Here is a 13,533-nt window from a genome sequence, read left to right as displayed (position 1 = left end):
ATTCCCAAAGTATGTATGTCTCCATATCAGTTGAAAAATTCTACACTGCACTGATATTCTGTTATTTTGTCAAAGTTTTTATATGGTTATTAGCTACCCACTGGTGTTTAACAAATGAACAGCTATATAGTGAAGGAGGGGACAGGAGGGAAGAAGGAATGGAGGGAGGGAGGGAGGTTCAAACAAAGGGGTATAGAATTAGGATTATTCTGAACAGCATGCAGTAAACAAGCTAAACATAGATAACAGTTCAATGCCACTGCAAAGGGCAAGAAATTTCCTTGTACTATAACAACAGGAATATAGTGTCATGATCAAGATAGCTCATTGTCCTTACAAATAATCCTCGACTTATGATTATTTTTTTAACAACCATTAGAAGGTATGAAAAACATACCCATTCCTCACACATATGACATTACAACATCCCTATAAAGCCCTTCATGGCATCGGAACAGAATATCTCCAGGACCGTCTTCTGCCGCACGAATCCCAGCAACCAGTTAGGTCCCACAGAGTTGGCCTTCTCCGGGTCCCGTCGACTAAACAATGTCGTTTGGCGGGACCCAGGGGAAGAGCCTTCTCTGTGGCGGCCCCGACCCTCTAGAACCAACTCCCCCCAGATATCAGAGTTGCCCCCACCCTCCTTGCCTTTCGTAAGCTCCCACCTCTGTCGTCAGGCATGGGGGAATTGAGATATTCCCTTCCCCTACGCTTATAAAATTTATGCATGGTATGTCTGTATGTATGATTGGTTTCTTAAATTGGGGTTTTTTACATTACTTTTAATATTAGATTTGTTCATATTGTCTTTTTACTGTTGTTAGCTGCCCCGAGTCTACGGAGAGGGGCGGCATACAAATCTAATTAATTAATTAATTAATTAATTAATAAATCCCCACACTCATGTAATCAAAATGTCACTTGGCAAGTGGCATGTATTTACAATTATTGCAGCATCCCAAGGCCATATGTTATTATCATTGGTGACTTTCAAGAGGTGTCTGACAAGCAAAGTCAATAGGGGGAAGCCTGATTTGTTTAGCAACCATGTGATTTATTTTTAAGGACTATGGTGATTAGCTTAACAATAGCAGCAAAAAATGTCTAAAATCAAGAGTGATTCACTTAACTATCACTTAATGATGGAAATTCCAGTCCCAATTCTAATTATAAGTCAAGGACTATTTGTATTTTGCATTGGTTAAACCAGGGGTAGGCAAAGTTGGCTCTTCTATGACTTCTACTCCCAGAATTCCTGGGACAATAATGCTCAAACCCAAAGAAAAATACCTAAATAATGGACAGAACAGTTGTACATAGTGAGCTTTTAAAGCTAGAGAACACTGCAGGGAAACACTATATCAATTTTTAGATAATAAAGATGATAGAAAATTTTTCTGTTCTGCATGACAGGATAATAATGCATTTAAATCACAAGGAAGTACAGTTCAGTTAACCATCCTGAAAACATTCCTAATGGGAAAAACAAGTCAACTGTGAAGCAAATTGCTTTTCATGCTGTGCACAGGTAGTCCACAACAGTTCATTTAGTAACCATTCAAAGTTATAACTCACTTTTTTCAATGCTGTTATTTCTCACACGTTACAATATCCCCATGGTCAGATGATCAAAATTTCAGACACTGACTCACATTTGTGACAGTTGCAATGTCCCAGTGTGACACGATCGTCTGACAAGCAAAATCAATGGGGAAGCCAGATTCATTTAACAACCCTGTTATTAGCGTAACAACTGCAGTGATTCATTTAGCATGGTGGTAAGAAAGGTTGTGAGCTGTGGCGTCAAGCAGTGGTTAGAATGCAGTGTTGTAGGCACACTGCATTATCACTGCCAGAAGTTTGATTCTGACTAGCTCAAGGTTAATTCAGCCCTACATCCTTCTGAGATTCGCACCAGTTGCGGCCCTATTTGTACCGGGAGTCACTGCTCACAGTCACTCATGCCCTCATCACCTCAAGGCTCGACTACTGTAATGCTCTCTACATGGGGCTACCTTTGAAAAGTGTTCGGAAACTTCAGATCGTGCAGAATGCAGCTGCGAGAGCAATCATGGGCTTTCCTAAATATGCCCATGTTACACCAATACTCCGCAGTCTGCATTGGTTGCCATCAGTTTCCAGTCACAATTCAAAGTGTTGGTTATGACCTATAAAGCCCTTCATGGCATCGGACCAGAATATCTCCGGGACCGCCTTCTGTCGCACGAATCCCAGCGACCAGCTAGGTCCCACAGAGTTGGCCTTCTCTGGGTCCCGTCAACTAAACAATGCCGTCTGGCTGGATCCAGGGGAAGAGCCTTCTCTGTGGCGGCCCCGACCCTCTGGAACCAACTCCCCCCAGAGATCAGAGTTGCCCCCACCCTCCTTGCCTTTCGTAAGCTCCTTAAAACCCACCTCTGTCATCAGGCATGGGGGAATTGAGATATTCCCTTCCCCCTAGGCTTATAAAATTTATGCTTGGTATGTCTGTATGTATGATTGGTTTCTCAAATTAGGGTTTTTTAATTTAACTTAAACTTAAATATTAGATTTGTTTGTATTGTCTTATTATTGTTGTTAGCCGCCCTGAGTCTAGGGAGAGGGGCGGCATACAAATCTAATAAGTAAGTAAGTAAGTAAGTAAGTAAGTAAGTAAGTAAGTAAGTAAGTAAGTAAGTAAGTAAGTAAGTAAGTAAATAAATAAATAAATAAAAAAAAAAATAAAAAAATGAGGACCTAGATGTGGCCAGTGAAGGGCTACCAAAATGTTTACTACCACACTGTGGCCGTGGCTTATTCATTTTCTTTCAACATCTTTCAGTGCAAATTGGGTGCTCTGGGATGGAGCTCCATTTTCGTTATCCCACTGAGTGCCCCCCCCCCCGTTTCCGGGCAGTATCCCACCCCTGGTTGTGGCCCACCTAGCCTGGGCATACAAATACTTTAAAAATATAGAAAATTAATAATAATAACAATAACAACAACAACAACAACAATAATAATAATAATAATAATAATAATAATAATAAATTGTATGCCACCCCTCTCCATGGACTCAGCACGGAGGAAAGGGAGAGGAAGAATATGAGAGAAAGGGAGAGGAAAAATAATAAAATACAGGTGAGTAATTAACAAGGATGCAATATTAGTCAGTTTTGCACATTTGAGCCAGTAAATCAGAAGTGTAACTAGAATCTGGTTTTATCTAAAACAAGCTCACATTGCCCTAAATCTTTTTCTTTCATCTTAATGTGTTTTGCTTTTTGTTTGCTTTGTCTGATATTGCAAATTCCAGAAGGACATCACATGATGGGTTTGCATGCAATACTTTACTGAGTTTATTTTCAAGGAGACTGACCAAGACTATGTCTTCGTTAATTGTTGCATACTTTTTTCTCTCCCCCCCCCCCCCGCCTTTTTTTGGAGGAGATAAGCATACTTTGAATTTTTGCAGGTGGCCAGATTTCAACCCAAAATATGACCAGTTTTTCTTTAATTGGAGACCCTGACATAAGCTCTGGAAAATACGATTCAGAGCCCTGAATGGCTGTGAACTCAGCTAATTGTGGGGTGTTCCATAATCATGTTTGAGTGTTAAAAGATTTTAACGCTGCCCTTCACATTTTCAAAAGAGGACACTCTTAAGCGAATCTGTTAGCAATAAGTACTGCATAGTCTTGCCTAATATTACATTCTGCATTAAAATATCTTATTTTAAACATGGTTTTAACATAGAATACGATACAGAAAATACACCGAGTGGTAAAGTTTTGCCAGCAGGCGGCAGCAGCAATACCTCGACTTTGCTTTAGAGCCAGACAGATCCTAAACTCTGCTGGAGAGTTATAAACAAGAGTTGCAGCGCGTTCGTCTTCATCGAATCTGAGCGGGAACCCTTGATGAGGGAGCTGCTTCTCGGCGGAGCGCTATCTCGGTGACACCAGCCGGGAGGGAAATTCTGCCCGTCGGGTAGCGTAGCTGGGAAGTGCCACTTGGGTCGGTGGAGGGCGCTAGGCGAGCAAGATGTTGCTGGTGCTGTCGGAAGAGCACAAAGAACACCTGGGCTTCCTGCCCCGAGTAGAGAGTTCAGGTAGGAGCGCCTGAAGGGCTTCCAGGGAGCCTGCCGCTCGCTTTACTTTTAGCCTCGCCTATTCAGGTCCTATGTGACCCCCTCCCCGGACCTGCGCACCCTTCCTCGTCCCCATCCCGTTCAGGGGGGAGTCTCGGAATATGTAGGGCTGCTGCGACCCTCAGCGCCCTGGATACCTTTGCTCAGCAGAAAACACCCGTTGGCTATCCTTAAGAGCAGGGGTCTCCAATCTTGGCAACTTTAAGCCTGGTGGACTTTAATTCCCAGAATTCCCCAATCAGGAAAGCTGGCGGACTTCAAGCAAAGCTGACTGGGGAATTCCGGGAGTTGAAGTCCGCCAAGCTTAAAGTCGCCAAAGTTGGAGACCCCTGCTTAAGAGTATGTTTCAAGGGAAGTTTGGCTACCTTCGCAGTTTAAAAGGGTTTCATCAGCATTATCAGCAGAGATGCTTGTAGCAAATAATTGTCCTGCCCCTGCTTTTGTAGTACAATTATTTATTGCAAGTAAGCATAACAGTTTTATTACAGTTGTTTTGTTAACGCCTAGGGATATGGCCTTCTGTTAAACCTCTCCATAATGTGTTCACTTTATTTTCTCTGTAGACGTATAATTCATTTTGACTTCAAGCTTCAGGAAATAATACAAACCTACTCTATAATTTTGACCTATGTGAATTCTCCAGTTTTAACATGAAAGCTTTTCTAAGACAAGTTTTAGAACATCTTGTATAGCTTTCAAGGCCAAAAAGACTATACGCAGTGTCTGGATTACTTTGTTCTGAATCTTCAAGATCAAAGTATATTAAAGTTTATGTAAATATTTTTAAATGAAGAGCACAGATTATAAATCTAAAAAATGATTGCTAAGATGTTTACTCCTATATCTTAGCATCTCTGTTAAATGTAAATGTTTGCAAAAATTCTAGGAGAAAAATTGTGAAACTTATTAAGTTGATCAAAAATTATATTTGGAATGACTTTGCCTTAGTTATTTTGTTTGGTATTTTACTTTTTTGCAATTAAAATATTTTTACAGTGAAACAAGTTATTTCATTTTTCTTCTTCAAATATTTGATTAAGATATGACTTGATTAACAATTAAATGAAGCATAATTAACTGGTTTCATGTAGCAAATTGAGAAATAATCCATAGTTTACAAACTAATTGAGCTTGCACAGCAGTGGGGGTTATATAAGGTGATAAACTTATAGAAATAAACTGTTTTTAGGTTCATACAATACATTGAAGAATTGAATAGTTAAATGGCCTGGGGTTGTGTAACATGCAGATGGATAGTTAACAATATTAACTATAAAATTGAATAATCAATCTTAGCAAGTTTGTAACTGCTTCTGTATTGTTGTTTTTGTTTGTTCATTTGTCAAACATGTACAAGATAGCAGGTATAAACAAAGTAAGTACAAATAAAAGAGGACAATGGGAGAGTAAGACAGAGATGCTAGGCGCAATGGTGCGCTAATGCATGCCCTTACTTCCTCTTAGAAATGGAGTGAGGTAGACAGTCTAGGGTTGACGTTTTGGGGGTTTGGGGAAGAAACCATAGATCAGGTAGTGGAGGCATTGTGATCACTCCATTGTCGAAGTCGTATTTTCTGCAATTGAGTATGTGTGAACATAGCCAAGGCTGCCAACTTGCACAATTACTTAGTATAATTTAATCATTATCTCAGATTCAATAAATTTATCTAATCCTCATAGTGCAGATTATTAATATAGCTATTTTGCAGTTACAAATGTTCTAGCAGGGACATTTCCTATGTCTGCAGTTAACTCAGTTTTATGCATTCAGTAAATTGAACCAATTTAAACATATAACATGAGTTCATATTGCATTCTGTGTGGTGTTTGGATCATTTTGTGATTTTTTGTGAATACATTTACCAATTTTTTAGTTAGGGACTTTACTAGTCATATTGGAGTTTAAGTACACAGTAATATTAAAAAGTACATTGTTGCTGCCACTCCAGAAGCATTTCAGAAATTGCCAAAAATTCCCCAACCAGGTTCAATTTATGCAGTTTGATATGCAACATTGATAGCACCAGCTCTGTAATCAATTGTAGAAACATACATGGAATCATATATAGATTAATATCACCTATACCAACTGATTTGATTTATGTCCACATGTGATTTATGTTCTCATTAGTGGACTAGGTAAAACATACAGAAGTGCTTTATAAAATGCAGGAATATAGTATTTATTTTTGAATTGCTAATGCAGCTGTCTATTTTCACCCCAGTAAAGTGATTTATATAAAGATAGCCAACATAGGTTTTTAAAGCAGCAGTACATGCATTGCAAACCATATGACTGATTTAATGTTCCCTAAAGGAATTGGAAAGCTTCATTTTTTTAATGCTTTGCAAAAACCTATTTGCTATTACTTTCATTCATGCTTAAATTAACCACACGTCCTAGATTACAACTGCAGTGGTAGATCAACTATTCTTTTGGAATAACAGACTTGTTGTATCTGTATAACATTTGAGTAAACCCAAACTATTTTTTCTTGTCACTTTGCTTATTTTTATCTTTTTGGAATTTGGGGAAGCCAAAAAATTAAAACAAAATGTTGCATAAATGATATAATACTTTTATTATAAAGTATGGTATATTAATACTTTAAGAGGAATAAGAGTTCCTGGATCATATGACAAGGAAAACAAACCACAGACCTAAATATAAATTGGTTAGTTGTACCTGTGACATAACAGTTGTGGCTGTATTCTGGTTTATCATTTCAAGGAAACAGTCATTTTGCAATCCAAATGGTCTGATAGTCTTTTTATCCTATGAGAAATATCATTTATCATATGACAAATATTTCTAACATAATTTTCTGAGGAATTCTGGTTTTCTCAGAAAAAGGCATTTTGGGCACTCTGCTCTGTTTGTTTGTTTGTTTGTTTGTTTGTTTGATTGTTTGATTGATTGATTGATTGATTTTTATATCGTCCTTCTCCTTAGACTCAGGGCGGCTTACAACATGTTAGCAATAGCACTTATTTAACAGAGCCAGCATATTGCCCCCACAATCCAGGTCCTCATTTTACCCACCTCGGAAGTATTGCTATTACTTGACTGTTGCTCCTAGTTAAATAAACTTTATGCAAATTGGTTTAAATGTTAGGAACCCAAGCCTTGTCTTTTTCCTTTATAACATCATCAGAAATCATGGATTTTTTAAAGATTATGGTTTATTAAGAGAAGGGCAAGACGGCACATACTGAACTGTGGATAGAGATATGTTGTATTCAAATTGATTACTTTTAAAGGAGGCTCTTCTATTTCCCAGCCATAATTTCATTATGGTGTTTCCTTTTTTCAGTTGTCAATGAATTTGGTCGTATTGCTATTGAGTTCTTAAGAAAAGGCACAAACCCTAAAGTCTACGAAGGAGCAGCAAGTAAGTATAAGAACAGTATGTTTTCTGGCTATAAAAGCAACAGACAGAAATAGATGACACATCTACTATTGATTCTATTGATGAAAAATAATGATGTTAACCCAATAAACAATTAATTTGAACTACAGATAAGATTTGTATCTTGGTCCAAAATAGCTTAGGATCAGGGTTACAAAAAATTGTAAACTAAACTATGCCAATCAGGGTGATTGGCATAGGAAATTATGCTGAGGAAGTTAAAATAAGAAAATACAACTTCTTTCAATTTGAGGGCTTTGTATAATGACTAAAGGCCACCATACAAAAGAAATGGAGAGATGGACTATTTTCTCCTTTGATTAATTTTAGAGCTTTCCTTAATTTGTTGTTAAGGTTAGGATTTATTCAATGTTTAAATTTTATTGGGGAGGGAATAATAACAGAATTTTCCTTATCATAAACCCTAGCTGATTCTCTTCATTGATGGATATTTATTTTATTGTTAACTTCCGCTATTGATAAAGAGAAAACACTACAACCTTTTTAAAAGTTCAAATGAAGTGAAAGTGAAGAAGATAAATTAGAATAAGCAAGTCCTTTTTATTTTTTATAGGGAAACAAAAAAGATTTGTTTGGATTTAGTTTTAGAGTATTTTTAAAGGGTACTTTTTCTCCTTTAAAAGTCCTAAAGTTGAAAAAAAGGGGGGAACTTTTCCATCCATCATCAAACCAATAAGCCTTGAATTCAGATATCAATGTCTGTGTTAAGCATAGGAGAAAAACCAGTAAGGCATTGAAGAACAGTAAAGTTACAAAAGTCATTCTCAGTGAGAAAAGGCCTGATTCCAGTCTTGGAAAAAAGACCTCTGAAAGTACACAAGTGCAAATTTTAATCCTTAAAAAAAATCTGAATTTTACTGGGGATGACAAAGGAAGGGAGAATAGTTAATTTACAGATTAAGTGCAGAGGTTGGATTTTCTCTCTAATAACCTGTTCCATTTTCTGTTTAGTTCAGAAAAAAGATGAGGCATTTTATACCTCTTTAACCAGTCTATTTATTTGTTTTTCTGCAAGTTTGCGGAGAGGGAGGGCATACAAATCTAATAAATAAATAAATAATAATAATTCCTGGTTGCTAAATCAGTGCTTATGAATCTGGCTTGATTAGCCAAATTAGAAATTATCAAAATAAACTATTAATTTCAGCAATTTGCTGAAAATCTGAAGCAATCTGAAAATCTGAAGCAATTTAGAAAGCAAAAAGTAAATAGTAATGCATGCTTACATCTATAATTTCAGGGGAAAAGATATTCATACAGTTTTATTTACATAGTTTATTACTCTGGGTCCAGATATGATGGACTAAAGCTTGCTTGCAATGTAAAGCAACAAGGAAATTATGAAATCACACCTGTAAATAATGAAATGTGTATCTCTGATAAATGTGTTCAAATTCTTTTTTCACTTCCTTAAAAACAGAAACCATGTTCAAATATTTTTTCCAGCTATTTTTAAACCATTACACTTGTATTGAGATTTCATCAAAATTGGTGCAGCAGTTTCAGAGTTGGATTTAAGTTAGGAATGTATACTCTGGGAAAAAGGGGTACAATCTGAACATGATATGTCATATGGAGATGTCACATATGGTAAACAAGCATGTTTTCCATAGACTTGCAATACTTGACATACAGCATAAAAGAAAGTTATTCAGTTTGCATTCTAAGCAGCAAAGGCCTGCCTTTCTAATGTCATTATTCATTTTATTTTCTGATAATTCATGAAAAATGGAAGAGTTAACTTTAGAAGAGCTCTGATCTCTACTAGACATTCATAGGAATTTCAGTTGATATTGTAAACTGAAGATTTTTCCTGCCTCTCTTTCAATCATTGTTAATAATCTACATGAATAATTCAAGAGAGCTTGCATAAACACAATTTCATTTGCAAACTAAATTATGTTTTCTAGCTATATAATTTATTTTTATGACATTTCCTTTTTGGCCATTTATATATTGTATTTCTGTGGACTTTTTCATTTTTTAGGAAAACTCAATGTTAGTAGTGAGACAATTCAGCATGGAGTTGAAGGATTAACATACCTTCTCACTGAGAGCTCAAAACTCATGGTAAGTGGTTACACAATGTGTTCTGTTTAGAGAAATAAGCATATACTTCAGGTTGTTTTGTGGGGGAGAATTAAGAATGTGTCACTCCTACGAAGGTGTGGTGTTTCAGATGAAAGTTTAAACATTCCTCTGGTTTTGGTGCATTTACTATTTAGTTATTAACTTCTTCCACCTATTCAGGTTTCATTGAGTTTAAGAGCACTTATTGATGATTATCTGCATATTTTAAAATTTTTATATGCTCACTTCTCCTGACCAGTCATATTTCATAGTGGGAAATGAAATATTTGGAAGAAGAAATACATTTGGAGCAAGGAAAAATGTAATAAAAGCAACTGAAAATTTAAATGTTCTTCATTTTACTACTTTTTAGATATCTGAAATAGATTTTCAAGACTCAATACTTGTATTACAATTTCCTGAAGAATTGAATGCCTTATTACTTCAGCTCTATCTTGACAACAGAAAGGAAATTAGGAATATTCTGAGTGAATTAACACCAAAGTTTCCTAGTTATCATAATCTGGAGTGGAGACTAGATGTGCAGGTAAGATTACAAGCATTAGTAGATATTCACTGATGCACAACAGCTTTGGTATGAACCAAACTTGTTTATTGATTTCAAATTTGCAAACATTCATTTTTACTAGAAGATAGAGGTATCAGTATTATGAAATCATGCGTTTTTTCATATAAATTATTCTCAGGATACAATAAAATGAACTGTATAAGTCATGCTCCCCAGTGCGTGCATGTGCACCGGGCAGCTGCTCTTCCGGTTTTCTGTGTGTGCACCAAAAAGGTTCACCAACTGCATCAATGTGGGAAGCTGGATTCTAGAAACATAGAAGACTGACGGCAGAAAAAGACCTCATGGTCCATCTAGTCTGCCCTTACACTATTTCATATATTTTATCTTACAATGGATAGATGTTTATCCCAGGCATGTTTAAATTCAGTTACTGTGGATTTACCAACCACGTCTGCTGGAAGTTTGTTCCAAGGATCTACTACTCTTTCAATGAAATAATATTTTCTCACATTGCTTTTGATCTTTCCCCCAACTAACTTCAGATTGTGTCTCCTTGTTCTTGTGTTCACTTTCCTATTAAAAACACTTCCCTCCTGAACCTTATTTAACCCTTTAACATATTTAAATGTTTCGATCGTGTCCCCCCTTTTCCTTCTGTCCTCCAGACTATACAGATTGAGTTCATTAAGTCTTTCCTGATACGTTTTATGCTTAAGACCTTCCACCATTCTTGTAGCCCATCTTTGGACCCGTTCAATTTTGTCAATATCTTTTTGTAGGTGAGGTCTCCAGAACTGAACACAGTATTCCAAATGTGGTCTCACCAGCGCTCTATATAAGGGGATCACAATCTCCCTCTTCCTGCTTGTTATACCTCTAGCTATGCAGCCAAGCATCCTACTTGCTTTTCCTACTGCACAACCACACTGCTCACCCATTTTGAGACTGTCAGAAATCACTACCCCTAAATCCTTCTCTTCTAAAGTTTTTGCTAACACAGAACTGCCAATGCAATACTCAGACTGAGGATTCCTTTTCCCCAAGTGCATTATTTTACATTTGGAACTGCAATTTCCATTGCTTTGACCATTTATCTAGTAAAGCTAAATCATTTAGCATATTACAGACCCCTCCAGGAATATCAACCCTATTACACACTTTAGAGTCATCGGCAAATAGGCAAACCTTCCCTACCAAACCTTCCCCTATGTCACTCACAAACATATTAAAAAGAATAGGACCCAGAACAGACCCTTGTGGCACACCGCTTGTATTATCTTAACAAATATGACAAAAGAGAATCTAAAATCAGGTGTAACTCACTTAACTGCCTTGCCTAGCAATGGAAATTATGTTTTCAATTGTCCTAAGTCAAGACTATCTGTAGTAAGGCAATGGAAAAAATATAGTCTACAGATATGCAAAAACCCTAATTTACATCTGCCTTCTTGAGCATACAATATTGTGCACATTATGCAACTAAATAATATTTAGTTCTGGTTGAAATTTTCAAACTACAGTGAATGAGTATCAGTAAAACTGGAATATTCAGTAATAATGAAGAAACAGGTATGTGCTGTAACAAACTTACATTTTTGTAAACATTTGCTTTATGGCTTCTACCACATGACAAATGTATCTTTTTCTTTTATGTACACTGAGAGCATATGCACCAAGACAAATTCCTTGTGTGTCCAATCACACTTGGCCAATAAAGAATTCTATTCTATTCTATGAATATGGCTGCTTTTAATTCATCCCTATATTTATCTTTTTCCCCCCATCTCATAGCTCGCCAGCAGAAGTCTGAGACAACAAATTAAGCCAGCTGTAACTTTGAAGCTACACCTTAATGAGAATGAAAATCAAACGACAAAAATACTACAAACTGATCCTGCCACATTGCTCCATCTAATTCAGCAAATGGAGCAAGCATTGGGGGAAATGAAAACAAATCATTGCAGACGAATAGTGCGCAACATCAAATAGTATTTTCATTACAGTAAATCTCCATAATTATAGGAAGCAGTACTTCTGGACCAGTCAGAGCAGTATTCCAAGAACATAAAACAGTGTTTACTTGTTGGAGTTGATTGGCTGCTGTGTTGATAATGTTGCCGGATGCAAGTTAGTATAACTGTCATAAACTTTAATCATGCATAAATAGTTGATTATGTGAGCTTTTCCTGTTGTATGTATAACATACAATTGTTTTTTTTTAATCATTTTTTTTTCTTTTCCAATCTTTTGGACTTCAGACTTGTTTCTTGCAGTTACTATAGCAAATTACTGGTTAATGAAATAGAACATTTTGTCTTGCTGTAACTGTCAACTGATACTGTGTAAAAAGCAATATTAAAATCATGCATTCTAAAAATTCATTAATTCACACAAATTACTTTTGTTTGTATATTCACATGTGCATAATTTAGACAGCTGAGCTTACAGAAGAAAAGTATAAATGAATGTTTTAGTATAAAATGAATGCTTTAAAAACGATTGTTGTCACAAAATGTTTATACATTATTTTACTTTGTGTTTATTTTAAATAGTTGGTGTGGAGAAGTACCAGATACCTGAAGTCTCTGTCTTCTCCAGATAAAAGAGAAAAGTTAATCAATGGGCCTTGGGCTGAAAACCTGGACAGACTTATGATAAACAAATTATTTGTCTGATTTTAGGCTTTAAGATGGAAGAAAACCATTTCTGTCCTTTTCTAAAAACATGCAAGGCTTGTTCCTCATTATACAATATGTCCGGTCTATTTCTGAAGCTGCTCCTTGCCTTTCCAGACTATAATCATCTTAACTAGCCTGATTCTTCAGTGAAAACTTGTTTAAAAATTAACTTGGTTAAACAAGACAGCAATATAATCATAGATGCATTTACTTAAAATTAGCCTGCTCTCCTCCATGCTCAGAGTTATTCCTAAGGAAGTCTGTTAGGGCTGCAATCCTAAAAATACCAATTGAATATTCCTGAACTGAGTAAGTTATAAAATTAAAATAATTCCAGATTTGTTTTGGCAGAAGACTTCCTTCAACTGTAATTGTACTAGTATTAGATATCTAACCTATTGCAATTAAAAACACATCAATAATATTTGTTCCACATGTTATATTTGGCCAGTTTTAAGCTTCATTGGTGTTTTTAATGGTTTAACCCTACTCATCTGGTAAGTATCATGGCTAAGCAGGTATTTAAATCTGATTCTAATTTAAGCTTAACTACTGTGAGTGCTGAATAAATAATATTTAAACTGCTACATTCCCATTGGTTCTCATTTATGGGTTTTTTAAAAACAGAATTTTGATGAATCATAAAGTCTCAAGTGAATATTAAAGTACATATGATGGCAGAGATGCTCT

The 13,533-nt window shown here is 36.1% G+C and overlaps 1 protein-coding gene across 2 annotated transcripts; it reads left to right on the top strand.

Annotated features, from left to right (window-relative positions):
- Positions 1-3,808: 3,808 nt before the first annotated feature.
- Positions 3,809-13,428, top strand: COMMD2 (COMM domain containing 2). Of its 2 annotated transcripts, none has more exons than XM_070753413.1 (5): positions 3,809-4,093; positions 7,447-7,524; positions 9,551-9,633; positions 10,007-10,180; positions 11,957-13,428. In XM_070753413.1, exons 1-5 carry the CDS (start codon positions 4,027-4,029, stop codon positions 12,152-12,154), a joined length of 600 nt encoding a protein of 199 aa, XP_070609514.1. In that variant the 5' UTR covers positions 3,809-4,026; the 3' UTR covers positions 12,155-13,428. The 2 variants fall into 2 exon arrangements, with proteins under 2 accessions (XP_070609514.1, XP_070609515.1); XM_070753414.1 differs by having other exon boundaries at positions 4,086-4,596.
- The last annotated feature ends 105 nt before the right edge of the window (positions 13,429-13,533 follow it).

Source organism: Erythrolamprus reginae, chromosome 5, assembly GCF_031021105.1.
Source record: "Erythrolamprus reginae isolate rEryReg1 chromosome 5, rEryReg1.hap1, whole genome shotgun sequence".
Classification (NCBI taxonomy): Eukaryota; Metazoa; Chordata; class Lepidosauria; order Squamata; family Dipsadidae; genus Erythrolamprus; species Erythrolamprus reginae.
Note: the sequence above shows the minus strand (reverse complement) of the source record. Positions and strands in the feature narration are given on the sequence as shown.